The 27009-nt window shown below is 43.9% G+C and overlaps 1 protein-coding gene across 1 annotated transcript in view; it reads left to right on the top strand.

The window, feature by feature from the left end:
• Positions 1-1153: 1153 nt before the first annotated feature.
• FAM91A1 (family with sequence similarity 91 member A1) overlaps positions 1154-27009 on the top strand; it is a 312498-nt gene continuing 286642 nt past the window's right edge. Inside the window, exons 1-2 of the mRNA XM_085604989.1 lie at positions 1154-1421; positions 24842-24926. Coding sequence (XP_085461115.1) covers positions 1350-1421; positions 24842-24926 — 157 coding nt within the window. The 5' untranslated portion in view covers positions 1154-1349. The remainder of the gene's footprint in view (positions 1422-24841; positions 24927-27009) is intronic.

The following is a 27009-nucleotide window of genomic DNA, read 5'->3' as shown; positions in this document are numbered from 1 at the left end:
ACAATCTCTTTCCCCTCTCTATGTCTCCCTCTCTCCTGCTATTGCTCATTCTGCTCTTTTGCCCTCACGCAGTCCTGCTATGTCTCTTTCTCTCTCTCTTAGTCATTTTCTCTCATTCTCTCCCGCTCATTTTCTCTCCCGATTTCTCACTCTCTCTTGTTCTCTTCCTAATTCTCTCTCTCTCTTCTTCCTTCTGTCTCTTCTTCTTTTTCCACTCTGTATCTTCAACATTTTGCCTCTGCATACACACGCACGCATACACACACACACACACATATGCACGCATGCACAAACACACACGCACGTCCTGCCCCAGAGAGTTATCTGCTCCCCAGGTCTTCCTTTATGAATGATAAGGTGAAACAGTACTGCAACCAATTAAAGATGACACTTTCACTTTTCTCCCCTAATTACTCGTTCCTGCCTATCTGGCATTTTCTTAGAAAAATTTGTTGAATAATGACCAACATTAAAATGAAGACTCTTAATTTATAAGAGGAGCTTAATTTATCATGTACCTTCCCGTATATCACCGCAGAATATATTTTCAATTGTCTCAGTGGTGCTGAGGACAGCGTCGTCATTTTCTTAAGGGCGCTGCATGTATTGGTAACACATTTAACAAGCATTGGCATAGCCAATAGGTCTCGCCTTTGGGACCTTATCAGTGTTTAGCCATACAACAGTTGTTGTTGCACCAAGGATATTGTGCTGCATAACTAAATACTTATAAGGTCCCAAAAGCGAGACCTATTGGCTATGCCAATGCTTGTTTAGACTTTTGCCCTGCCTACAAGTAACTAGAACAGAAACAATAGAATAAAATACAATTAAACACCACTCAAATGCGTACTTAGTTAAGTACAACACGTGGTAGTCTAATGCCCACTGGAATTAAACATATATATTAGAACGTTTCTTTCCGAACGCCTGACATAAAAGCATCGTAAACATATGTTCTCACTGCTAAACGCGTCATACTACGCCCGAAAGCAGCGAGGTGGGTTTCATTACACATGGTTAAATAAACCACGAACTTATTATAACTATATTGCCACATTCACTTCATTCCAGACCGATGAGATTCAGTACGTGACCTCTCTGGATAACATGACAACATGACAGCGAAGAAGGACGTGACGTTGGGAAGAACGCACTTCCTGTCAGTCGAAACCCGGAAGCAGGTGCCTGATGCTAGCAGTGGCACAGTCTTAGAGAGAGAGAAATCCGCTATGGAGCCGTGAGCGCCGCTGATACAGGAAGCACCCGGTCACCATTGCAGCCGCAGCTCTGACCGGCCCGTGCGGCATGAGGTCCCGGATCCCTTCCCAGGGAGCGAAGAGGGCAAGATGAACACTGACGTGGAGTTTCACATCCGCCACAATTACCCCTGGAGCAAACTGCCTGCCAACATCAAACAGGTACCCGCTATGCATAACCTCCTCCTTAGATACTAAGAAACATGTTATACCTTTAATGCTAAATGCACGCCTAAAACGATACATCACAAGCTGTGCACGGCGATTATAAAATGTAAATATTGGCTTGTTCTAGATAATGCAGATAACTTTTCAAAAGCTAGACTGCGCGTCACACAGGGAAGACTTTTACCCAGTGCCACTGAACTCCTCCTGGAATTAAATGGCAGTGGATGGGAACATTATGTACACAGCTATCTTAAGTATGCCACAAGGAAAACATGTTATGCGATTAAAAGAATAACATGCAATATGTTCTGTCGCAATCTTAGTTTCGATTTTGATACCTTAACTCACCTTGGTACAAAACTGATCCTAGGGCTACAAAAACATACGGATTACTTAAGAAAGAAAACAGTTCTGCACATACCTAACTCGCGCATGCGGTAATAAAACTATAAATCACCCCAAATGGTCTATTTGTGAATTCAAATATGCATAGTAGTAAAGAACTGGATTGAACGAGACAACATCAATAACTAATAACACATATCAAAGCAAATCAATTCAATTCAATTCAAGAATCTTTATTCGGTGATTAAAAAACACCATAAAAGCACACATACATATACATAGATAAAACGGCATTAAATATTAGTCAAGATCCTTGTGCATAAATAACAATAAAATACTAACATACAAGGCTGTAAATTTAAAACAGGGAGTCACAAGTCTTTTAATCCTCTCCCCTCGTCTTCCTTAGTCGGACCGCAACCTTGATAAAATTCATAACACAACACAAGGTTAGCGGGTCAGAAGCTTTTTGCAAGTAGATTAGTGCATCTCTGGCATGTTCCAGGTGGGCCTTTTTTAGGATGTCTACTAGAAATCTACGCCTGGGCATTGAATAATAGGGACAGAGCAAAGTAAAATGAAGGGAGTCCTGCGGAGACCGATTGTCGCAGCCGCAGGGTCCCTTCTGCTCGATTGACATGGTAAAACCTGCTGGCGAGGCCAACATAAAAGGAAGTAGGCTCAGTCTGAAACGGCACATAAGAAATCTGTCCTGTGTATTGTGTACAAGATACAGGTAGGGCTCCATACCCTCCGCACTCTTCACCAAAGTATGAGCCCTTATTGACTTTTTTTCCCCTTCAGCCAGAGCACGGCATTGGGTTTTCCGCTCTAGGAAAATTTCCCCTACTTGTTTCTTGTGCTGTGCTGAAATGGTGGTGGGGTTCTTGAAGAGGTTTCCAAACCCTAGTTCCTCAAGAGTGTTTCTCACATATTTGAGCCATGGGATGCGCATGCAGTGGGTCCTACCTAGGCAGTCCAGTAAGATTTTTCTACTTAGATGCGCGTCTGGATTTACCCAGATTTTTAGCCACGCCACAATTGGCCTAAGTTTTAACAAATCGACCAGATATGGCCTCCCTAGCTCCCTGTGAGCTATGAGTCCAGCAGTGCTGGGTGGTACCCTCAGGATAGATTTCAGATGTTTGTTCTCTTCCTGGTCAATTCTAGAGGTATTCACGAAGCCCCAAACTTCTGCCCCATAGCTTACTTTAGCGCATGTTATGGAGCCGTACAGGTTCATCACCTGTTCCGGACTCCATCTGCCCAACCTCCTGCCATATCCGGCTATTGCCCCGTTAGAGGCAATCATTTTGTTACAGCGCTCTTCCACCAAGGAGTTAAATTGAAGAGCACCATCAAAGGTTACTCCGAGATAGGAGAACGTTTTAACCTCCTCTAAACAATGGGAGCCTATTGTGTAAGAAAATTTTGAGGAAGGTTTTTTGCCTGCCAGGAGCACGTAAGATTTGCTTAGGTTGACAGATAAGTCCAGATCGCTCATAAACTTGACGAACCCATCTATCAGAATCTGTAGGCTTCGTGGTGTACGTGCCAGCAAGACCGCGTCGTCTGCGTAAAGCAGGACAGGGATTTGCCGCGTCCCAACCCTTGGGGAATCTGCCTTTAAGCCCAAAAGAAACTGTTCCAAATTATTAATGTAAAGGGAGAACAAAAAAGGGGCAAGAATACAACCTTGTCTGACTCCACTTTTGCATGGAAAGGAGTCCGTCAAACCTCCCTCCCTGTTAAATCTAACTCTAGCCGTGGTGTCGCTATGCAGCTCTCTTAGTATGGTAATTAGGCCGCTCTCGATCCCCATCCCTGCCATCATGTCCCACAACTTCCCTCTGTTGACGTGATCGAATGCTGCTGCCAGGTCCATGAATCCCATATAAATGGGTTCCTTACTGGCCAGAGTATATTTGGCAGTCAGCATATATAGGTTCAGGCATTGGTCGCTGGTGGACCTCCCTGACCTGAACCCATATTGAGTGTCCGAGAAGATGTTGTTCTCTTCGGTCCACTCGGACAATCTGTTCAGGAGTGCCCTTCCCAGAAGTTTAGCCGAGACGTCAATCAGGGAAATAGGCCGATAACACTTGGGGTCGTCCTTGTTGCCCTTTTTAAAAATTGGCACAATGATCGCTTTAGACCATGATGGAGGGAGGCCGCAGGTGATAGCAGTGTTTAGGACCCTGGTCATCAGTGGGGCCCAAAGATCTATATTACTAAGAAAAAGGTCAGGGGGAATTCCATCTGGGCCCGGGGCTTTATTCTTAGTTAGACTCTCCATCCCTGCCGTGATCTCCTTAAGGGTAAATACTACCGGAGGAGCCTGACTTGGGGTTACTGATGACTCTACGTGGGGACCCGATTCATGGTTATACAGGCTCCTAAAGTGTGTGACCCACTGCTCCGGGAGGATGTTAGCCCCTATCTCCGGAGAATCATTTTCTTGAAATGTCGGTTTATTGATGATTCTCCAAAACCCCGCTAGGTCCCTTCTTTCCCCTGCCTCTCTCAGATCTGCCCAAGCTTCTGCCTGCAGGGTGAGTTTCCTTCTTTTGGTCTCTTTTTTATATTTTTCTCTGCATGCCCTGATTACTTGTGGATCTCGTGGTTTTGACTTAAGGGAGCATTTCAGTTCCCTCAGTGCCTTGGAACAATCTTTATCAAACCACCGGGGATTGACCAGATTACGCGTGGGCGCACTGGACCTTAGTAATCCGTCTATCAGGTTGGCAATGTGGTTAAATGCTTCTAATAACCTTGGTCCCTGGACTTCCAGATCCAAACATTCATTTATGGCCAGCAGACCCTTATCGCTCAGGTTTTTATAGAACTTTGCCCCATCTATTTTGGACCATTTCAATCTCCTGCCTTGATCGGTGACCCTCTCCACGATTGAACGATGGGCATTGGAGCCAATACCCGCCCTATATGCGAGCATTAAAACAAGCGGGTTATGGTCGCTGAAAGTGTTCCAGTCTATCCCTACACTGACTACTTTATTAACCAGGGATCTCGAGACCAGAATATAGTCTATAATAGACGAGCAGCCCCTGCCCTTAAAAGTTGGTGGGAGTGTACCATCCGACTGTGGGTCTACCATATTAATGGTGTGCTCTAGGTCGTACTTAAGCCGAAGCAACCTAAGAGCCGACCCAGTAGGCGAGTGAGAAAAATGCGGTCCCTTCTCAATTGGGCATTGCGCCCAATCTGTGTTCTTTTTGACCAGTGCCGGACAAAGGTGACAATTAAAATCCCCCACCACAAGCAGTCCACCAGACGGTCCCTTATTCTGGGATATGATTTCTTTTCCTAACCTTTGGTCGAGTTCAGTTAATACCGGGGTGTGGCTATTTTCTAACTCGGTGCTATATATGTTAAAAACAGAGAAACGTAACCCCTTTCCCTGGAACCGAGCCGCCTGTATCCCATATGAGAACCAGTCTTGAAAGGACCAGGTGCCTGGCAGGTCTAAATCTACATAGATGGACAAACCGCCCATTGCTCTCCCTGAGCTAGATTTTCGGGCGGGAACAAAAAAACACTTGTACCCCTGCAGATGGTAGTTATTCTCCACAGCCCATGTCTCCTGTACACATATAATGTGAAATGTTCTAATGAAGTCCACCCATTCCTTATTGTTAAATTTGCCCGCTATATTCCATGAGATAAGTCTCACACCCTCTCCACTCCATTCAGCACCCCCCTGGGCCCTTGGTCTTCTTTCCCACATTGATCTTTGCATTCCCTGCCCATGTCCCCCTCCTGTCTTGTCTACAACTATTTCCTTTGGCACAACGCAGTTTGGGTCCCCCTCACCAACCACCAGGATTTGCTGAGCCTTGGATCTTTGCTCCTCCAGTCTTTCTACCGTACCTCCAATTTCTATACAGCCCTGGGGGGCATTGTCTGTCTGTCAATCGACCCCTTCAAGGCCATTTAGGCAATGGAACCGGTTATAGGAAAAAAAGGGTTGTTCAGGTCGGCCAAAAAACGGCCTAGGGTTAAAGGCCTGGTGACTCCCCCTCCTGCCAACCCTCTCCCAGTTGTCATAAGTTTGGGGTTGCTGAGATAGGACTGGGATGATGGGAAAAAAGAACGACACATGGAGGGTTTGGATGGTGGATTCCCTAGATCTGTTTTTCCCTTGACATATATGGGACACCGTTCCTGTGTCCCTAAAACTCACCAGTATGCAGTCCCCTTTAATGGATTTTTGTGTTCTTCCCACCCATGGTACCCTTCTTACCATTATAATTTCGTTATTAAAATGTGTTGGGAGGGGTCTATTTATATTTAACCACTTGATTACCCTACTTTTTAGGGCACAAAAGTCCTCCGTTTCACCTTCCTCAAGTGGGGGGACACCTGCCATAACGACAGTAAAAGCATTGGTCTCTGGAGGTAAATTGGGTCTGCGTGGTCTCAGGGTGAGCTTCATTAAAGGGGTCGGGGTGCCTTTGTCTACCGGCCGTGCCGGGGGTACAGATCCTAAAGGAGGGTTGGGCATATTGGTGTTAGGGGGCTTAGCTGTTGCAGGCTTTGGCCTTGTGGGTTGTTGCGAGGGTGCCACATTCACAGCTTGTGGAGGGACTGGATTGGCGACACTATTTGCCGACTGCTTAGGGGCTACAGTGGAGGGGGTGGACTCTGATTGCCTTCCCTGTCTGCCAGCTGGAGTTTTCAGACTGCCCAATGTGGCCTCTAAAATGGTTAGTCTGATCTCAATCTTTTTAATACTCTCGCTGATCGGTAATAACAGGGACCTTAGCAAAAATTCTAGGTTTCCCAGCGGGACAACAGACAAGGGAATATTAGCAATACCAACTCCTGTGTCTTTTATCATAGTAGGAGTTGGATCCTCATGAGCAATAGGTTTAGGGTGTAAATCGACCAATGGTTTCTCTACTAATGTGGGGGTTTTTAAAAACTTCCCAAAATCCGAGTGTGGAACCTTGGGTTTGCTCTTTCCTTGAACTCCCCTCGATTTCCTCCTGCGTTTATTTGGAGGAGGTACAAAGGCTACTTGTATGTTAGTTGGCTTAGATTTAGTTTTCCTAATCTTCGAGGCTGGAGGGGCCTGAGGGGGTTGGGACACTAAATCAATGGTCCCCCTTGGGGGGCTAGAACTAATTTCTGGGGCTATACTCAAGGCTTCAACTGGTGACATGTTAGTGCGATCCCTCAGCAATAGTGGGACATCATCAATTCGGGACAACTCCTCCCTTGGTAAAATAAGTTGGTCTCCGAGGGGCGTGTTTTTCATATTATCTATTGAGCGTCTCCGTTCTGCCCTTAACCTGGACAGATTACACTCTTTGTCCCCCTCCCCCACTGCCCGGGAGAAATAATTCTCTAGAGTCCTATTCTTTGCTCCACCCGGTTTTAGTGGGGTGCTCTCCCTTGCAGGGGACGGCATAATGTTCACAAAAAATTAAACTCGGCGGGCGGCTCCACCGAGTGTAAGAGACCAGGGGTCGGAAGCACAATCCAAGAGGGTAGGCCCAGCCCGGCCACCTTCGGCCCCGGATGGCCACAGACGGTCCCGCCCTTCTCCCGGGCTTCTCCCGGCGCCCTCCGGCGCGCTCCCGCGCCGCGGAAGAAGCTGCACCTGATATAGGGGGAGGGTGCTTAGGGGGCGTGGCCAGCAAGGAGAGCGTCCAGGTGCAGGAAATGATGGCAGCACAGGGACTCCTGGGCAATGGAGTCCCTGATCCTCACCTGGCGCTCGCAGCCCTGCTCCCCGAGATTCAGGCAGCTCCCCTGTCAGGAATCAGCAACGATGCGCCCAGGCACACGGGCGAAGCGGGACCCGCGGAGCGGGTGCCGCGAGGTGCAGCAGCAGAACAAACAGCCCAACAGGAAGGACCTCGCAGGGCAGAGCTCGCGCTCACAGGTCAGTCAGTGTCTCCCAAAGAGCTAGGGACAAGCAGGCTCTTTTCAGCTGTGCTTAGGGGGCGTGGCCAGCAGGGAGAGCGTCCAGGTGCAGGAAATGATGGCAGCACAGGGACTCCTGGGCAATGGAGTCCCTGATCCTCACCTGGCGCTCGCAGCCCTGCTCCCCGAGATTCAGGCAGCTCCCCTGTCAGGAATCAGCAACGATGCGCCCAGGCACACGGGCGAAGCGGGACCCGCGGAGCGGGTTCCGCGAGGTGCAGCAGCAGAACAAACAGCCCAACAGGAAGGACCTCGCAGGACAGAGCTCGCGCTCACAGGTCAGTCAGTGTCTCCCAAAGAGCTAGGGACAAGCAGGCTCTTTTCAGCTGTGCTTAGGGGGCGTGGCCAGCAGGGAGAGCGTCCAGGTGCAGGAAATGATGGCAGCACAGGGACTCCTGGGCAATGGAGTCCCTGATCCTCACCTGGCGCTCGCAGCCCTGCTCCCCGAGATTCAGGCAGCTCCCCTGTCAGGAATCAGCAACGATGCGCCCAGGCACACGGGCGAAGCGGGACCCGCGGAGCGGGTTCCGCGAGGTGCAGCAGCAGAACAAACAGCCCAACAGGAAGGACCTCGCAGGACAGAGCTCGCGCTCACAGGTCAGTCAGTGTCTCCCAATCAATTATACGGTATCTAATGTGATGACATAATGCTAATAGCTGATATGTAATATCGGCAGTGATGTGATCAGTGCCTTTTCTGATGGCATATGGAACATCTTGTGTGAGGTCGTAAAGTGACCATTTTGGTGGGCTATTTGTGGTGATAATGGGGCAGTGGTGGATTGTGGTTGACGTAAAAGGTCACTAGAGAATTAGGTGGCGTTTTAGCTTTTGTTGTGGAACTATAGCCTTATTTGAACTGCTTTTTTCACTGAGTGTCTTATTTTTTTCCCATGTGACTTTTTGTGTTTGCTCTACCTGAACTATAAATTCATTTTAACTGCGTTTTTTCAGTGAAGATTTGTCAGTATTGGTGTCTATAGTTGGCACTTTAGGATTCCAGCTACTGAGCATGGCGCAGCATGTTGGGGATTATCTCAAACCTGATAATGCTCTTAAAATAACTGCATCTTTGAGAAGAGTCCGTGACTTTCACACGAATTTTCAAGACAAAGAAGAGAACTCCATTAATCCACCTGGGCTACATTACATTTCAGCTGTTTCAGATTGCTGTTTCCTGCTCCAGACAGACAAAACCCCTTCCATTTATTTAATTCGGAATGTTTAAGCGAGCCGGAACCCAATTGGCATTTGTTTAAATTTCTACAAGTAGCACAGAGCACGCTTGTGCATGTACATATTTTGCCAGTAGCACATTCAGCAAACGCAGTTCGAGTCTCACTCATTCTTCTGTACATTCTCCACATGTTTCCTGTGAACCCACAACATAGTTTTTGCCTAGCACGTTACACAAGTACTGCGTGTTTGAAGCCCACACTTTCTGTTCAGCCCAGGGTTATTTATAGACTGTTGTGATATTTTGCCTTTTTAAGAGGTGTATTGGGAAGTGTGGAAGAGGGGTATATATAAAGTCTGAAATCATTTCCTGTCCTTATTTATTGTGCTTAATTTCAGCATGAGTTATCGTTTGTGTACTTACCTAAACTGTCGTTGTCTGTATAGTACTGGAACTATAATAACATTTTCACCCATTTTTTAAAACCGATGAATATAGGGTATAAGCTACGTTAACAGTAACTTTAACTAACTTTTTACAGTGAATTTTAGTGTTTAAAAAAAAAAAATGCAATTCTTACCTCTCCGATATTTTTGTATTTCACTATGCTTAATACTGCACACCGTGAAAAGCACTGTACACTGCTTTTACCCATGTTCAGACGAGGTTGCCATCAGTGCCTGGCAAGCAACCATGGCCTGAAATACCCCCAGGTCCTCATGCCTTCAGCTAAGCTGTGTGCAGCATGCATTGTAGTCTGAGTGCAAGCCAATCTGGCACCAGAATCCATGCCACTTGCCCCATTCTTGCCTCCAAACCTGCTGTGCTCAGTATGCAGGTTCACCTTCACCAGCCCTCGCGCCACCAAAGCCACTTTATATGGCCTCCAGCTCTCCTTGTTTTGTGGCCTCGCCTTGTGCCTCCAAGCCCGCAGCCAGTGGCCTTAGTCAGTGGGCCAGGCCCTGCACCAGCCCACGCGCCTCGAACTTCAGTTGTGCTTAGCTGGCTCTGAATGCAGGGCCTGGTGCTGTATCAGCTTCCATGCACGAAGGCTGCTGCGCATAACCTTCGGTCATACTCTCTGGGAAGTGGCCCCGTCCTCTGGTCAAGCCTTGTAACAGCCCCTAAGAACTTCGGCCATGCACAGCTCTTGGTGCAAGGCCTGGCTGCACAGTTGTCACAGATTTTTTTTTTTTTTTAGAATTTGCAAGGTAATGTTTTACAAATTTGCATACCCCGAAAAAACTGTTCCTTTTTTGGAAGGGCCTGTATTTACTTCTCCGAGACTCTATCTCCTCCCCACAATACTCATACTCCATACAGTTAGTGAATCCTCCCCTTGCACCCTTATGCCCAAGTATTTTTTTTCATTGGCAGAGAATTTAGAGATTGGTATCCTTTAATGACCTATGGAGAAAAATAATTCAATTTCTGCCAGCCAGAGTTCTTGGGTTCAATCAACCTCCCAGCAAGATATGCAGAAGAATTAACCTTTTTTTGCCTTCCTGAGACTTTTTTTGTGATTCTAATTTCTCTAAAACTACTGAGCGGATTTACACAAAACAGTAACAGACTTTCTAAATATAGATTTTCTTACCTGCCAGGTTTCCTGTAATTCCTTTCAATTTTTTTTTCGCTTTAACAGAGCTTAAAAGTTCCTTTTGGAGCCAAATGGACTACAATTTATTTTGACCTTCTATGAACTTTTTACCCATGAGCTAGACATGCTGATATTTACCTGGATGAGCCGCATGAATACTGAATTTTTGCATATTCTTTACATGACACCAATGTAAATGGCAAACTAGAAAATGTTCTTCAAGCAGAAGGTGCATCTGAACCATAATTACCCAGTCACCTCTGCTGATGACCGGGGCCTAAGGAGCCCCCTGGAGTGCGGGGGCCCCAGGGTTTCTTGTTTTGGAGTGGGGCCCCTGACCCTTTAAGCCATGCCAATGCATGCCTTTCAGAATGTGTGAAATGGCATTGAATAAGAAATAGTTGAAATCTCAGGAAAGCCACACTACTTTACCGAGCAGGCCCCTGCAGTGTAGCGGGGGGCGGAACCGTTCAGGGGGCTCTATTGAGTCCCAAGACCAATGAATAGCTGTGCGATCTGTCAGATGCCGAGGTCCCTTAGTACATTCTGCAGGGTGGCCCATCATTTTGCATTGCCCCACTGGCTGATGATTTCATAACATTTAGCACTACCTTGTAGCAAAGTATCAGCTTTTTAGCTCCTTGCATGTTATTTTGTGGTTGAAGAATGAGAAAGGCATTATAGACAATGTTGTATATAACTCATAATCAGACTGGATTATTTCTATATTCCTACATTTGATAGTCCTAGAAAATACACTGTTAAGCAAAGTGAGTTGCCTAGAAACACAAAGCTTGGTTAAGTAGTTAAGACGGTATTTGGTCCCAAGTTTACTAGTTACTGTCTGCAATTCAGTCACTGGCTGGTATCCATTTTTCTCTCCAGTTTAACCCCAAAGATACAATGGTTGATGCATTATTTTTCAGGAGCCAAATTAGTACACTGCGCTCAGTATTGCTGGCTAACAAAATACTTTCTGTATTACATGCATTTTAAACTATAGAATAATGTATAGCTTGTTACTTTGCTTACCTCTCAAAAGCCCAAAGTGCACAAAATTAATGTTTGTAACATACAAACAAGACAGTCCAAAAAATATTCTGCTTAAAACTTCACATGTGCTGTTCTCTCTAGCACAGAGGATTAGGAATGCAGATCATTCTATTTTTATTTTTGGAGTCATAGGCTTCCCCTAAGTTGTAAAAACAAGTATCTATCTAGGAGAGAAAATGGAACACAATGAAGGTAACTCAAAAAAAATTTCCAAGCTACCACTGAGTTTGCTTATGTTGCAAGCTTTTAAAAAGGTATATGGGCAAAGTGCATTTAAGTGTATGCATATTTGAAATACCCTTTCATTGAAAAGAATGAAAAAAAAACAATTTTGCAGGAAATGTATGTTTTTTTTGTGGCGTAAACATGCTGTGTCTGTGTTGGACCCTGTAGTAGTGGCATACACAAGTGTCTGTTATAAGTAGCAGTTTATTCCAAGATAACCCCGGGCAGAAGGGAGCAACGTAAAGACGTCTGCTCCGGTCACACACACTCCAACCGTCCACTGCATCTAGATTGGAATCCTTCACATAGAGCATACCAAACTACATATGGCAACATGACATCACAACACCATGGATCTCCCCCCTTTACAATGAACAACAAAAAAACCACATAAATCAACAATGTACATTGAGAAATAATGGATACAGCTTATCTCTACGAATACTTTCCTGCATTATAACTAAAATGCGGGAATACATAAGGTAACATTGGATGTGACAACAATAAAAATATAGAATGAGCTACAATTCTATTCAAATTGCACCTTGAAGGGAGGTACAGGGGGGAAGGCTCCCAGAACCGAACATAAAAACGATACCACAAAACCAACTAAGAAATCTTTGCCTCTTCCAGGCTTATGCACCATACGACCAGATCAATTACATTCCCTCCTTTCCCTTTTTGTTGGAGCCTGGGAAGGAACCACCCTGCATTGACTTTCTAGAGGCACTATCCTTTAACATCGGTACACACAAACTCCTGCTGCTCCTGAAATCAACAGAACTATTCAAGTCCCTTTCATTCCCAAGGTCACTGGAAGCATTCATATTTCCAGAACTACTCGTGTTTCCAAGAGCATCCAGTTTTCTCACATCACTATCATTCGCTTCTATCAAATCATCTTAACAGCCAACTCTTGTTACCTTTGTTACAGCCCTCTTGTATGTTGACATTTGTTTCTTCATTACACTTGGCCAATTTACTGAAATGTCACACATTTCCATCAGTCAGTTTAACTGAATTCGTAAATAGTGCGACAATGTGAAACGGCCACACAAACTTACTGCTGACCTTGATATTCTTCTGAGGCTCTTTGACCTTAACCCCGTCACCAGTGTTTAGTTTAAAATCATTCACTCCATGTGTGAAATCAAGGTGATCTTTGTAGTAATTCTGAGCTTAAAGGATATTCTCCTAGGACCACTTAAGAATTTCATTCTTCATCCAGGCTTGATTAGCCTTAGTACAAAGATCTCTCCCTCAACGGTTTGAAGGATTTATACCTTCTTACTGAAGGTGATGTAAGTAGACCCACAGCAGTTTTTTAACTTCAGTGTCCCAATTCTTATAATTACCTACAGCCATGCGAATGCTGCCCATAATGACATCGAGAAAACTGTCAACAAACAGCTGACCGCTACCTCGAGGACAACATCCTGGACACGTCCCAGTCCGGGTTCCGCAGCAACTACAGCACCGCGGCCCTCATCCTCCTGGACCTGTCAGCCGCCTTTGTCCCCGTCTGCCACCGCACCCTACGCACCCTCCTTCACGACACAGGAATCTGAGGCAAAGCACTGAACTGGACCACCTCCTTCCTCTCCGGCAGAACACAGAGTGTCCGCCTCCCTCCCTCCACCAAGATCATCTGCGGAGTACCCCAAGAATCCTCCCTCAGCCGATGCTGTTCAACATATACATGGCCCCACTCGCCCACATCGCCAGACTGCACGACCTCAACATCCTCTCCTACGCCGACGACACACAACTGATCCTCTCACTCACCAAGGACCCCACCACCGCCAAAACCAACCTACACGAAGGTATGAAAGCCATCGTCGAATGGATGAAGAACAGCCGTCTGAAACTGAAGTCGGACAAGACGGAGGTCATTATCCTCGGCCCCACGCCTTCGGCCTGGGACGACTCCTGGTGGCCGACTGCCCTGGGAGCAGCTCCTACACCCACCGACCACGCACGCAATCTGGGATTCATCCTCGACTCTACACTCTCCATGACCAAGCAAGTCAACGCCATCTCATCCTCCTGTTTCAACACCCTCCGCATGCTCCGAAAGATCTACAAGTGGATCCCTACCGACACTAGAAAAACGGTCACCCAGGCCCTCGTCAGCAGCAGACTGGACCACGGAAACGCCCTCTACGCAGGAGCCCTGGCCAATCTGCTGAAACGACTGCAATGCATACAGAACGTCTCTGCCTGCCTGATCCTCGACATTCCTCGCCACAGCCACATCACACCCAACCATAGAGACCTGCACTGGCTTCCCGTCAACAAGAGGTTCACCTTCAAGCTCCTCACCCACGCACACAAAGCCCTCCACAACACCGGTCCAGCATACCTTAACAAACGGCTCACCTTCTAAACCCCGAACCTCCAGCTCCGCTCCGCCGACCTCGCCACCGTCCCCGCATCAGGAGAACGACCACCGGCGGCAGATCGTTCTCCTACCTCGCTGCCAAGTCCTGGAACACCCTCCCCATCCTCCTACGGCAGATCGAAGAACTACTAACCTTCAGGAGGCTACTCAAGACCTGGCTGATCGAGCAGTAGTAGCACCCCCCACCCACACCCCCCTCCCCCAGCGCCTTGAGACCCTCACGGGTGAGTAGCGCGCTTTACAAATGTCTTGATTGATTGATTGCTTGATTGACTCTACTAAGGGGTTCCACAGCACCTTTCCCCTCTGGATGATAAAGGGAAGTATGCCTTGATCCAATTCTGTTCCTACACAGAAAATCTTGGAAAATGTTAGGCTTAAATTGAGTGCCATGATCACTCACTGGTTTTAGGAATACCTTTCCATAAAAAGACCTCATTAAAAATATCTAGTCAAAGCATCTGAGGTTTCTTCCTTCAAAATGCACAGCTTAGGCCACTTAGGAAATAAATCCAGTAACACAACAATGTAGCAAGATATGTTATTGGTATTCACAATGGGGCTAAGAATATCTATGGTTGTATCTTCCGGCCCTTCAGGACATTTGCTAGGACTCCATAGTGGCCGAAAAGTGACAATAGTCTTATCCTTATGTCCATGACAATTCCTAACCATTCTTTCAGTTTGAACATCTATACCAGGTCACCGATACTGGGTTTTAATCCTTTTCTTCTTTTTGGCAATCCCTAAATGGCCTTCATGATTAATTTTCTAAAATTTTCTTTCTCAAGCTTGCAGGAGGAACCACTTTCTCACCTCTCATTAAAAAACCACAGTCGTCTCAGGACAGCCCATTCCTGCTCTCCCAATGCTGTCTGATTTACTCTTCTATACTATTTGTAAAGACCACCCCTTGGATAAGTAATTGCACACTTTGTCTTAAATTGAGTCAGAATTATATCCTTCTCCCTCATTCTTTCTTAGCTATACCCTAATAGTCCAATGTATCCACCTCAGCTACAGCATAACCATCCCATCTGTCCTCAAATGTATTAGAATCCGTCGCTAATGGTGTTCTGCTCAAAATGTCAGCAACTTGATTTGTCACTCCAGGGACATACTCTACCCTGTAAATGTAATCAAGTAGATGCAGAGACGTGCATGCCAATCTTGGAGTAATGATATTCATGCCAGCAATAGTAAGAACTTTAGTAAGAGGTTTGTGATCTGTTGTGACAGAAATTGGGAACCACACACATATTTCCTAAACGTAGTAATCCCCCACACACATGCTAGCATTTCTCTCTCTATAGCTGAATATTTTTCTTCCACAGGGGTAAGGGAGCGAGTAGCAAATGAGATGGTAGATTAAACATGGTACTTATTTCTTTGAGACAAGACTGCTCCAATACCTTTACCACTGGCATCTGTGGTAATGATTGTGACATGAATGGAGTCGGAGCCCTGGATAGGAATGGTGTTAAAGATATTGTCTTATTACTGTTAAAACATAAATGATTGACCTCTTCCTAAACAAATGGCACACGGTTTTTCAATGATTGCCTCAAATCAAATGTTTTGGTAGCAAAATCCTTCACAAATTTAGACTAGAATTCAGTTAACCCTACAAAGGATTTCAATTTGTCCTTGGGAGTGGGCGAAGGAGCATTGCGTATAGCATCTGACAGTTCCTTTTTGGAAATATCCCTTTCTCACTGATTTCATGTCCCAGATAAGTCACATAATTATCAGCAATTCTTCATTTTTTAAAACTCAGCTGTACGATCCTTCTCTCTAAGTATGCGTAGCACTTCTTTAAGTCTGCAGTCATGTTCTTGCCTATCTGTACCCATGATCAATATATCTTCCTGGAAAAAAAACTACTCCTTAAAAACCTTGAACAGCTGATGATACTGCTGCCCACGCAAGCCTAAACGGCATGTGTTTGAAATGGAAGCAACCAAAAGGTGTTATGAAGGCAGTGAGATGTTTGCTGTCTTGATGCATGGGAATCTGATAGTATACTGCTTCTAGATCGAGTGAGGTGAACCATTTGATTCCTTTAGTCATTGCAAGCATGTTATATGCCTTAGGTAAGGGAACATTGTCTACCAATATATTCAAATCACGACGATCGATGCACATTCTGACTTTTACCATCAGAATCAACCATTCCCTTGATTAAGTGTTCTCAATAATGTCACTAGCTACTGTTCTCTCCAGTTCAAGTTTTACTTCTCCCCTTAAGCTGAAAAGAATATTCCATACCTTGTGTAACACTAGGGTGCACTTGTCTTTTAAAATGATCTTATGATGAAATCCTTTCAAAACCTCCACCTTATCAGAAAATACATTGGGAAACTGTTCGAGTAACAATCGTGGAAACGTCAAGGGGCAATCTGAAATTACAACTTGTTCAGGATTGTAGGGATTTAATGTGATTCCCAAATCTCCTTGATCCATCCACCCCAGCACTAATGGACCTTTTTTCTGCCACATATATCTTGCCTTCTGCCTCCATTCCTATAAATTCAAAACTTAGTTTACCTCACCATGGGTATGGGTTCACCTACGAGAGTCACAGGATGTGTACATCAGATGGTACTAAAACGCCTTCCAAGGTTTTTTGAATTTTTCTTCCCATACTAAGCAGTTTATGATGGTGAAAGGTGAGCTTGAATCAGCCACTATCTCAAGTGGAATTCCTCCTAATAGCAAGGCTATTTTTCTTAACATCATTTTACAGGCCAAGTACATCATAATCAATGCAACAAAAACATTCTTCTTCATCTTCCCACCAGACGAATCAGTTTACCTCACACTTCACAGAGGCAGATACTACTTTCTTACGATTTAGTCTAGCATACCACACGTGGAACAACGTTGTTTCAGGGCTGGACAACGTTTAAAGTATGCTAGATGGTCTTTGGATCCGTGTCTATACCATGACTTAATGGCTGATGATTTCTCCTCACGTCACAACACTTTATGATCTTTGTTCCCTGAAGGCTTCCCTATTGTCTTTGCATTCATTAACTGATAAATTTGATGACTTAACAGCACACACCAAATCCTCTTTGCTCATGTTCTTTATAGTTCCCTTGCCACATCGTTTAGAAAATTCCGCCTCTTTCGCAGTGTCACCCTTCAAAGTTGTTTCATCATTTGCCCACAGCCATTCTTGTACACTAGAATCGTTGACGTACATGACAATATGATCTCTTATAAGGTCACCATGTAAGGTTCCAAATTTGCAGGGACTTTCCAATCTCTTTAAATCTTTAACAAAATCCTCTGTATGTTCCTGACCCCCTGATGCCTTTGGAAAAAATTAGACCTGTCCACAGAAATATATACTGATGGCATAAAATAGTTATCTAAATCTTCTAATGTTCTAGCAAATACATCTGTGTCAATTACCGACCTTATTTTTTCCACAATTTAATCATAAATTCTTCGCCCCTACGGCCCTAAAGCATGCAATAAAATAATTTGTTTCCTTCAATGAAGAGAATTCTCAGTCAGAATCCTCCTCAATTGTTGAGATATAATTGAGGAAATAAGCCTTCCACTGAGGCCATTTCCTAATTGGCTCCCTTGAGACACTAAGAACGCTTGAGGAGGTGGTAAGGAAAATGTTTGTGCATCATTGTATATTTAAAAAATACGGCAAAAGTTTTAGTGTGTTTTTTAAATGTTACCCCAGGAACACCGGAGCATAAGTGTAATGTAATCCAGGATCTCAACAGAGCATGCATAATATCCACGTGCATCACATAGACTTTTCTGGCATATGAGTAAAATTCCTTGAAATAAATTCCTTTCCTGAGCTTACAAAACACTGGCGCTCCAAGGTACAGTACTAACCCTTGACTTCTTATTCCTCTGATATTTCGTGTTCAGTTCAAGATGGCAGACACTTGCAGTCACTTGACTAACGTGTGAAGTCACACTCAAAGCTGTGTGGAGCAAATAGAATCTTAGATCCCTGGAGCCGCTCCAAGAAGGAACTGTGTGATGAAGTGTCCTATTGCTGTGGGCACCAATTTTCAGCGCATGCCTAGGGTACTATTAGCAGTAAGATTTCCAAAAGGGTTTATTCTCCAAAATGCAGTATGTGATTCAAAATCCGCACTTGCCTGCAGGCTTGCAGTTTATAATCTGTGCTGGGGAAAGTCATTCATGGCCGCATGTCCTGGTTTGGCATGTAACGTCAAGGACAGTAATCACACGTGATGTAGGCTGCGGTACAGCTTGTCACCAACAGTGTAGTAATGACACTTGCAAGTGTCTGTTATAAGTAGCAGTTTATTCCCGTATAACCCCAGCCAAAGGAAGCAACGTAAAGACTTCTACTATTGTCACCCTCTCTTTCACTGTCTGCCACATCTAGTCTGGAATCCTTCACATTAGGCCTTCCACGCTATATGTAGCAACATGACGTCACAAAACCACAGGCCTCAAGCTGATCTCAGCCTCTCCGTGGGTGTGGCTTTTTACATGTTTGCCTTTGACATTAAGATTCTGATCAGATGGGTTGGTGACCTATTGTCAGCATCACGATTTAGAGCTCCTGTGAGCCTCTTATAGGAGAGAATGAGCTAGACTGGCTCAGATAAAACAAATAAAACCAAAGTAGTGATGGTTGGCTTGAAGGATGACACCTGGGCTAAGACCTGCTGGCCTACAACAATGTAAAATTGTCCCCCTTCAGGTAGAACTACCCAAGACCTCGTAATTAAATTTGATGGTAAACTGTCTATGATCTCTCAGAAGTCAATACTTTCACCCTTCAGATCATTCCATATTTACTTGTGTTTATTCTAAAGGGATTTGCCATTACCTTCAGTGAGGACTTGGGTGTACTTCAAGATTTCAAAGTTTGGTTGGCGTGCTGTAGTTTTTTCAGTGCATCTATCCACCTTTTGTAATTACCTACCTTTTTAATTCTCATGCAGACCTCTTTACGTAATTTGAGAAAAAGATTAAAAACCTGTCACTTTTATAGAGCCTTCAGTATTTAGTTACCTATCAGAACTGCAACAATAACTGCAAACTGTTTCTCCTAGTGATAAAACACCTACCTGTTGATCAGTCACTTTAAAAATAGCTTTTAACATAACAAAAAGTAGCTCCCAGTTTGTGAGCTTCCTCACTGTGCACACCCACCCTGTTGCTCTCAAGGAAGACACAATAGCAGGGTGGGTTATTATGCACCTCCAAATGTCAGCATATATGCTGTGCCTGGATTTTCCCACTAAACCAAGGAAATGTATTCTGAACGATTGACACACAGTGATACACCTTATGTTTGTAACTATGTAATACATGCTTAACAGCAATATCATTATGCAGATGTGAGCAATGCTGCCCCCACCCAACACTATCGCACAGCTCATAAACGTACATAGCTAATGTACACCTTAATTATTGATCAGTATATCACAGTTTACGGTGGGTGAGCTACTTTTATGCTGCTTAGTTATGCTGATAGATTTTAAACCCCAGTGCAACGACCTGACCTCTCGTTTCTTTCCCACTCATCCCACAGGTATGTGACAAGGCCCCATACCTCCCTAGGTTGCCCCACCCTGTTCTGATGAAGATCCGCAAGGCCGAGGATCAAATCACCCTCATGGCCATAAGACGGGTCGAAACGTCAACGCCCCCTTTAATCTAGCCTGGACCCCGAACTTTACCCCCACGTGCCATACTAGAATTGATTTCTATGTAAATTGAAACTGCATTATACTTGTGATTATGTATTGAATAGCGTGGCCAGGCCCTCAAGGACGGTGATTTAAACCAGTCCAACTGCTTTGATGTATTAAACTTTCCTTTGCCATCTTTTTGAATATTCTTTCTCACCACCATCCGCTTGAGCACCCTTACTCCTATGCACGTTCCCTCTGGAGCAACCTTCTCTGCTAAATTGATAACGTACATATGATTTTCACCATTTGACATGAAAATAAAATGCATGGTGAACCAGACTATGGTTTTTTGCACTCTTCTGTTGTAAATACTGTATTAATTCTATGAGCGATTAATTAGTTCTAATGAATGCTCACAAAATCATTTGTTGATTTTATAAATGAAGGTCTAGGACCGCTAATTTTTGTATCATACCTTACCCAGGTCCTTGATCACTATTGGGTCACCCCATTTTTGTAACGGTATTCGTCAAAGGAAACATTCCCTGCGGCCCTAGTGTATGGACAGGTCATTCCATGTAAAATCTGGACTCGCGTTCCATCTGGTAGAACTGCCAGCGCATGGTAGTAATAGTATTTGAGCTGATGAGGAGCGGGAGGTTCATCATTTTGTCACGTTTTGATTTGCCCAGCATGGCAGCAGCTCTGAGTGGCACTCGGCGGCAGACCGCTCACCTCCCTTGTCCTTTGTAAACCGTTCAGCAGTTGGCAGAGTATATTCTGGGTCGGTTTGGTGTGTGTCTACATGTGTGAGATACTGAGCCCATCTAATGATTGCATGAAATATTCAAATGTTCACCCGTCTTGCATGCGTGCAGGTGTGATGGGCGTGGCAGCCTTCGTCTGCTGTTTCTTTAGCCTAATCTGAAAACGTGGTTGTCAAGTTATTGATTTGTGCTCGTTTTCCTGTTTCTCTATCATGGTGTTGCGCCAGACACCCTTTGAAGTAAGAACTAATTTTATTTTATTTCCTCTTTTTCTGTCACATCTAGTCATGTGGCTTCTCGACTTCCAGTGATGGCCTGGCCTGCCCTTTAATTGTTGAGGGTACTTCCTGTAACTGCTTTTTATTTTTTTTGCAGAGTGGCTGTTAAACTATTGGTCTCTGGAGAAGTGCATTGCACTGCCACTTGAACAAGACTTAGAAACATGTTTGTATGGCTAGTTGCTTAACCAATACATTTGTAAAAACTGCCGTTTGTACAGCGCAAAAGCTGCTTTCAAGGAAGCTTCCCTGTGCTAGCCAGCACGGTGAACCACTCCTCGCACTAAGCTTCCCGTAAAAGGAAGGTCTTAAGACCTTTCTTGAGCAGGGCTTCTGTTGTATTCTCAATTCTATTGACGGGTCATTGCATTGTACAGTTTAGCTGCCAGTAGAGCGAGGAAATGGCCTCCTGTCCTAGCATTCCAAATTCTGGTAATGTGGTGAAGTCCCTTTCTTGAGGAGCGAAGCTCACTGATGGGAGGGTGTTCACTAAGTCTCCTACAGAGGTAGCAAGGTCCCTTTTTGTGGATATCTCTAAAGGTAATCATCATGGTCTTAAAGTTGACCCTTTTGTTTACTGGTAAGCAATGACGTTGCTTTAGGCCATGATGAATAGACTGCCTTCTCGGGCAGTTCAGAATCAGCGTTTTGCACCCGCTGTAGTTTATTTCCTAGCACTAAAAGGACATCCAGATGTAGAGATTTGGCATAGGTCAATCTGGAGATTGAAGGTCACTAAGGTGTGCACAATTGTTTTTCATGAGTGAGCTGGTACAGATTTTAAAAAGTTTTTTAACTACTTAAGCATAGCAAAACATTTCTCCTTATCAGAAATAAGTTGCCATGTCCTTAAATGTTTTTGGCAATGTCTGCTGTTAGATTGTTTCACACAAGATATGTTGTGTGAAGAGCTTTAATCTTTTCTGGAGAATTAAACTCTCTACAAAGGGGAATTTTAATACGAATAAAGCAGCTGTGGCTACCTTTGCCCTGCAGTGTGAAGTGAGTGGTGTTTTGTCTTCTGCTGTCAAAATATTAGTCCGCCGTAAACCCCCCGCCCCAGAAATTAAGACCGGGCCAGTGCTGTTTCTCCCAGCTTTCAGATGTGGTCTTGCATCTTAAAAACAAGCATTGGCAAAGCCAATAGTTCTCACCTTTAGAACCTATTGCCTTTGCCAGTGGTTCAAGCTGTGTAGTACAGAATCACCAATACTGAGTACCACTGAGTTTCCATAAAATAAATATTTCTTGTCCTTTCCTCAGTGCTAGTTTTAGCAGGAAAGTTAAAGGCGATTCCTTGCACTGTAGTTTTCGGAACAAGGCCCCCTGAGTACCAATGATGTCGGTACCAATAGAAACCTGTTATTAAGCACCAGGATACCCTTCGGGATGAACGCCCAAGTTATAAATACATCTTATGTTTTGCCAGTAACACTTGTTGAAGCAGCGGAGGCGCTTTGCACCTGACACTTGTTTTTGAAATGTTGACAATTGCGCTCCCTTCACATTTAAGAGGAAACAAGGGGAGTTGCCTTCTGTTTGAAATAAAACAAAAAAATCAAATTGAGTGCACTTCCTCAGTGTTTAAATTCGAAAGCCCCTTTTCCCACCTCTCAAAAACCAGAAATTTTGATCTATTTAAAGATAATTGGTTCTTCACTTAAATGCGCTTTTCACAGCTTTTCCTCGTTCTTTCTATTTAAAAGCATTTTCCACAGCTTCTGAAAGCACAAAGGCAACTGCTCTATTTTTAGATATTTACTTCTTCAGACCCTTCAGCGCCACGTAAAACAAGCGAAAGCACGGCGCATTGTGTGGAAATAGTAACCTGACCCACGAAGAATGCAGCTGCCACCCTGCGCGCCGCTGCTCGCTTCCAAGAGCAAAACGCCGTGGGAGTGAACATTAGAAAAGAGGTGGGACATGCACCCGCCTTTAGCCATTTGCGTGCTTTCATTATTGAAAGACACACGCAAAAGCCAATCCAATGTGTGGGAGGAGTCAGACCCACACGAAGAAGCTGGAGAAGCCACAAGAAGCCTTGCAGAGCAGCGCATGCGCGCTGCTAGGCTCGACCTAATGAAAGCTTGTTAGTATTAGGAGATTAGCACGTTTGTGTCATTATTCTAGGTGTGCGGAAAGCTTTTTATCAACAATAACATTTTACGAAGTTCCACATTTTTATCCCCTTTACGAGATTTGAAAATTTCCTGGTTTAACTTTGCCTGAGATTTGTTTTCTACATTATCAGATAATTTTTATTATGCAGCAAGATCATTTTTGGTCTTCTCGAACAAGGCAAGTTGTAATATGTGTGCAGAGTTTTTCTATGCAAGTTTAACCTTTCTATGCACAATGGTAATTATTTCCCCTCTGCAAGTTTACATTAATGCTGAGCTTTTCTGTTGCGATGGCATTACGCAGCAGTAGAATACAAGCTGTTTTCGGTGATGTGTATTTTATACAGAGCCATTTTGTTAGAAATAAGCATAAGTTTGATATAAATTGTAGTAAAATTATGATTTCCGCAATAGAAGAGCAAAAACACAAAGATAGCTTCTCAAAGTTGAGTTTTTCCACAGATCTTTGTGAATGTTGCTTTATTCCACAAACTGTCCCGCTGGAAAAGCAAGAACCTTTTTATTTTTTATCTTGAGACTACTACACCAGTTTTTACAGATTTTTTCATGCTGAAACTTACAAGTGTTTTATTTCCCCAACCTAAAGTTGGCAATTTACGGGCCTCAAAAGTAGCAAAGTCTGAAGTGAGCCTGCCAGTAGTCAAATCAGAGACTTACAAGTTGCGCATAGTTCTTCACTTAACTTGCAAAGAAAGTAATTTTACCATTTTTTATTTCTATTCTCTTTTTACCTCACTAATGGCGCCGCAGAGAGAAATCAAGGCTTAATAAAGTGGTAGCAGAGGAAACCTAAATTTGTACAAGAGGTCTGTGGGTAAAAGTGAGGCTGCACCATTTATTGTCAGTGATTTGACAGAGCACAAATCCAAGAATTCTGAATATTATTTATGTCTGCCACGTAGAAAGGACTACTCTTTCTGGCTTGTAGTAGTATCTCTCTAGTCAGCTGGATTCCTCTGTGCGTAAATAAATAAAACCTAACCTTCTGTTTCATGAAGTGTCTTGTAACAGACGCAAGCCAGCTAAACATAATAGGAGCCTGATTCACAAACTTCAATTTGAAAAGAGCGTGAATCTACTTGTGTAGATGTCTTCCCTCATTTTAATATGATTTCTACTTATGTGTGGATGTACAAAGAATCAGTAGTTGTTCTGTGAAATTTCATCATAGTTGATAAACCGCATGAGCAAATAATGCAGAAATGTTAATTTTAACACAGGCCATTTTTTATACACACATATAAAATAGTTTTGCCTGTTGAGAAACCTCTTCAGGTAAACCACAATTACGTACAGGATTTCCCTTACCACCTTGAAAGGCATGCCTTTCCAAGGTGTGATTGGGGCATAGATTTACATGCGTTTCCAAAGTACATGCAGTGTTTGTGAATACATACGAGTTTTCTGGTAAAAACTTACATTTTTCGCCCCCCCCCCTTGCCTAAAATGACACCAATGGTAAATCCTCCAAACTGGAGAAATTTGCAATTGGAAATGCATTTTACGTTTTGAATATTTGTGGAATTTCGAATCACAGTAACTCTTTTTGATTGATGACGTTTTACTTAGAAGTTCTGGGCATAGCATTTTCCCTGCCCAGATTGTTTTTAAAATGGTTTGTGTTATGTAGGTTGAAAATGACAAACTACTCTATCTGTTAAAGAAGTGTTGGAGAATAATCTAATGGTAGTCATTCAAACTTTGCGTTCTCGTCAGTGGCACAAAGCCAGTATGTTTTATATCTTGCAAATTACTAATTCAAGAGTATTTAATTTACCATGTAACGTCTAATTTGTTCTTAAATGTTTTTTCTCCCTTTTCTAGAGTCTTGGAAACTCCCAAAAGGAGTATGAAAAACATGTTGTGCTTTATAGCGTTCGTAATCAGCTGCGTTACAGAAATAACTTGGGTGAGTAGGCACATTTTGGGGTTTTTAATTCCCTTTTGTAGTTGGAGGTTTCATAGGTATTACAGTTTCGGTGTGTGCAAAAACCTGATAGCATTGAGCGTGTTAGTTTGTGGTCACTATGCAGGGTTTTAGTTCTATAATTGGTAAAGATTTCAAATCCTATGTGATTTTCACATAGAAAGCTTGTAGAAAGCACCTAAGACCTTGCTGTTAACCTTCTGTATAATGCTTTTGTATTGCATGCATTAGACTTGGGCATACCCTCATAGCACCTTACGTTGGTTCTTGGGAGCCTTTGCTCATGAACTAGGTGTATGAAAGGCTGAAGCCTTATTAACGTATTATTGGTTATGTGTTTCATCTAAGGGTATTTCTGTTGGGTTTCAGAGTAGGGATACTTTAGATGTCAACTGTGCAGTCCCTTGTGTGAAGCCTGGCCCTCAGAAATGGTACACACTTAGATGGGAACAACAACTAGACAAGAGCTATCTTATCCTGTGCCACAGGTCTAAATCAATTCTGAGATTTCATAAGCAGTCTCAATCTTTAACTCCAGCGTTGGAAGTCTACTGTGCTAAAGCGGCACTCTGTATGGAGCAGAGATATGGGGCCACAGCAATGTAACTAAATTAACGATCTGCAAAAACATCTTTGTCAGATCACTTATTTCGGTACCCACTACTACCCCACTGGTTCCCCTGTTTTGTGGTCTAGGGATGAAGAGAATAGGCGATTTGGCCTCACTGAAACCTCTTACTTATTGGTTATGCATGTGGACGACTCCCCAGCTTTCTGACTGCTGTGATTCAATGAGGGAGGTATTGATGATCAGTGGTGATAAAAAATTACTGTGATTTAAACATATCGCGGGTTGGTGTAAATCAATGAATATGCTGGATCTGTGGGAGCACCCAGAGAAAAGAGACCTACTAAAAATGAAATCCAGGTATTGGGAAGTTGTGGGCGAGTGTTATGCTACTAAATAATCTACTGGCCGCCTAACCACGCTATTCCTAAATGCCAAGCCATACCCACGATTTGAACCTTTCCTGGGTCAAATCACGCCACCACTTGCCAAAAGTTTATTTGCTAGATTTAGATATGGCAACCTGCTTCTAAGGTTTCCCAGCAAAGAGGCTACTAGGATATTACCAGACCTATGTCCTGCCTGAGCTAGAACAAAAGAGACTGAAGAACACATATTTCTCTTTTGTATTAAATACCAACTGATACGCAGGAGGTGGATAAGACCGATCTGTTTAAACCTTGGATTTAGGCAATACAAGACTGCATACAGAATTTAACAAGCATTGGCATAGCCAATAGGTCTCGCCTTTGGTACCTTATAAGTATTTAGTTATGCAGCACAATATCCTTGGTGCAGCAACATTAACTGTTGCATGATTAAACACTTATAAGGTCCCAAAGGCGAGACCTATTGGCTAGCATCCAAGCAAGGGGGTTTCCCTATCCAGATCTGCAGTGGGAATTTGCCAGATAATTTACATTAAGATGTTTAATGCTTCATGGACATTTTCAGGGTTGTCTTTGCTTTGTTGTGAAAACTAAAGAGCAGACCGAAACGAAGATCTGAACCCATCTACCCGTGAACAACCGACATAGTACCATGGCACTCGTGCATCGCAATGCTTGCACCAAAAGCTGCACAGAATGATCACTGCAAACACACTTGCACCGATTGCTGCAGAAGCCCGTTTTGTGCAGCCATCCATCGGTAAAAACATCATATTTACACTTAGAAGGTCGGTGCAAAACAAGCTCAGGCAAAATTCACTGCACTTGTACACTTGTTTACGTAGTCTGGACACACTCAGATGTTTTTCATTTTCCGGGCTGCAGTTACATGTGTGCTTACAAGCATCTTTCTGAGCGTGTATGTGTGTGTGTTTGAGAGAGAAAAACAGAGCGAGAGAGAGAAAGAGGGGCATAATATGAGAGAGAAACAGAGACAGCCATGGAGACAGATAGGCTGCGGAAAGAGTGAATGAAAGAGAAAGAGTACAAGAAGGGGAGCAGCAGAGAGTCGTGGAAGCTGACAGCGAAAAATGTGCGTGCAAAAGGG

This window comes from Triturus cristatus, chromosome 5_1 (assembly GCF_964204655.1).
Source record: "Triturus cristatus chromosome 5_1, aTriCri1.1, whole genome shotgun sequence".
Classification (NCBI taxonomy): domain Eukaryota; kingdom Metazoa; phylum Chordata; class Amphibia; order Caudata; family Salamandridae; genus Triturus; species Triturus cristatus.
This window is presented reverse-complemented; position numbering and strand designations above follow the sequence as displayed.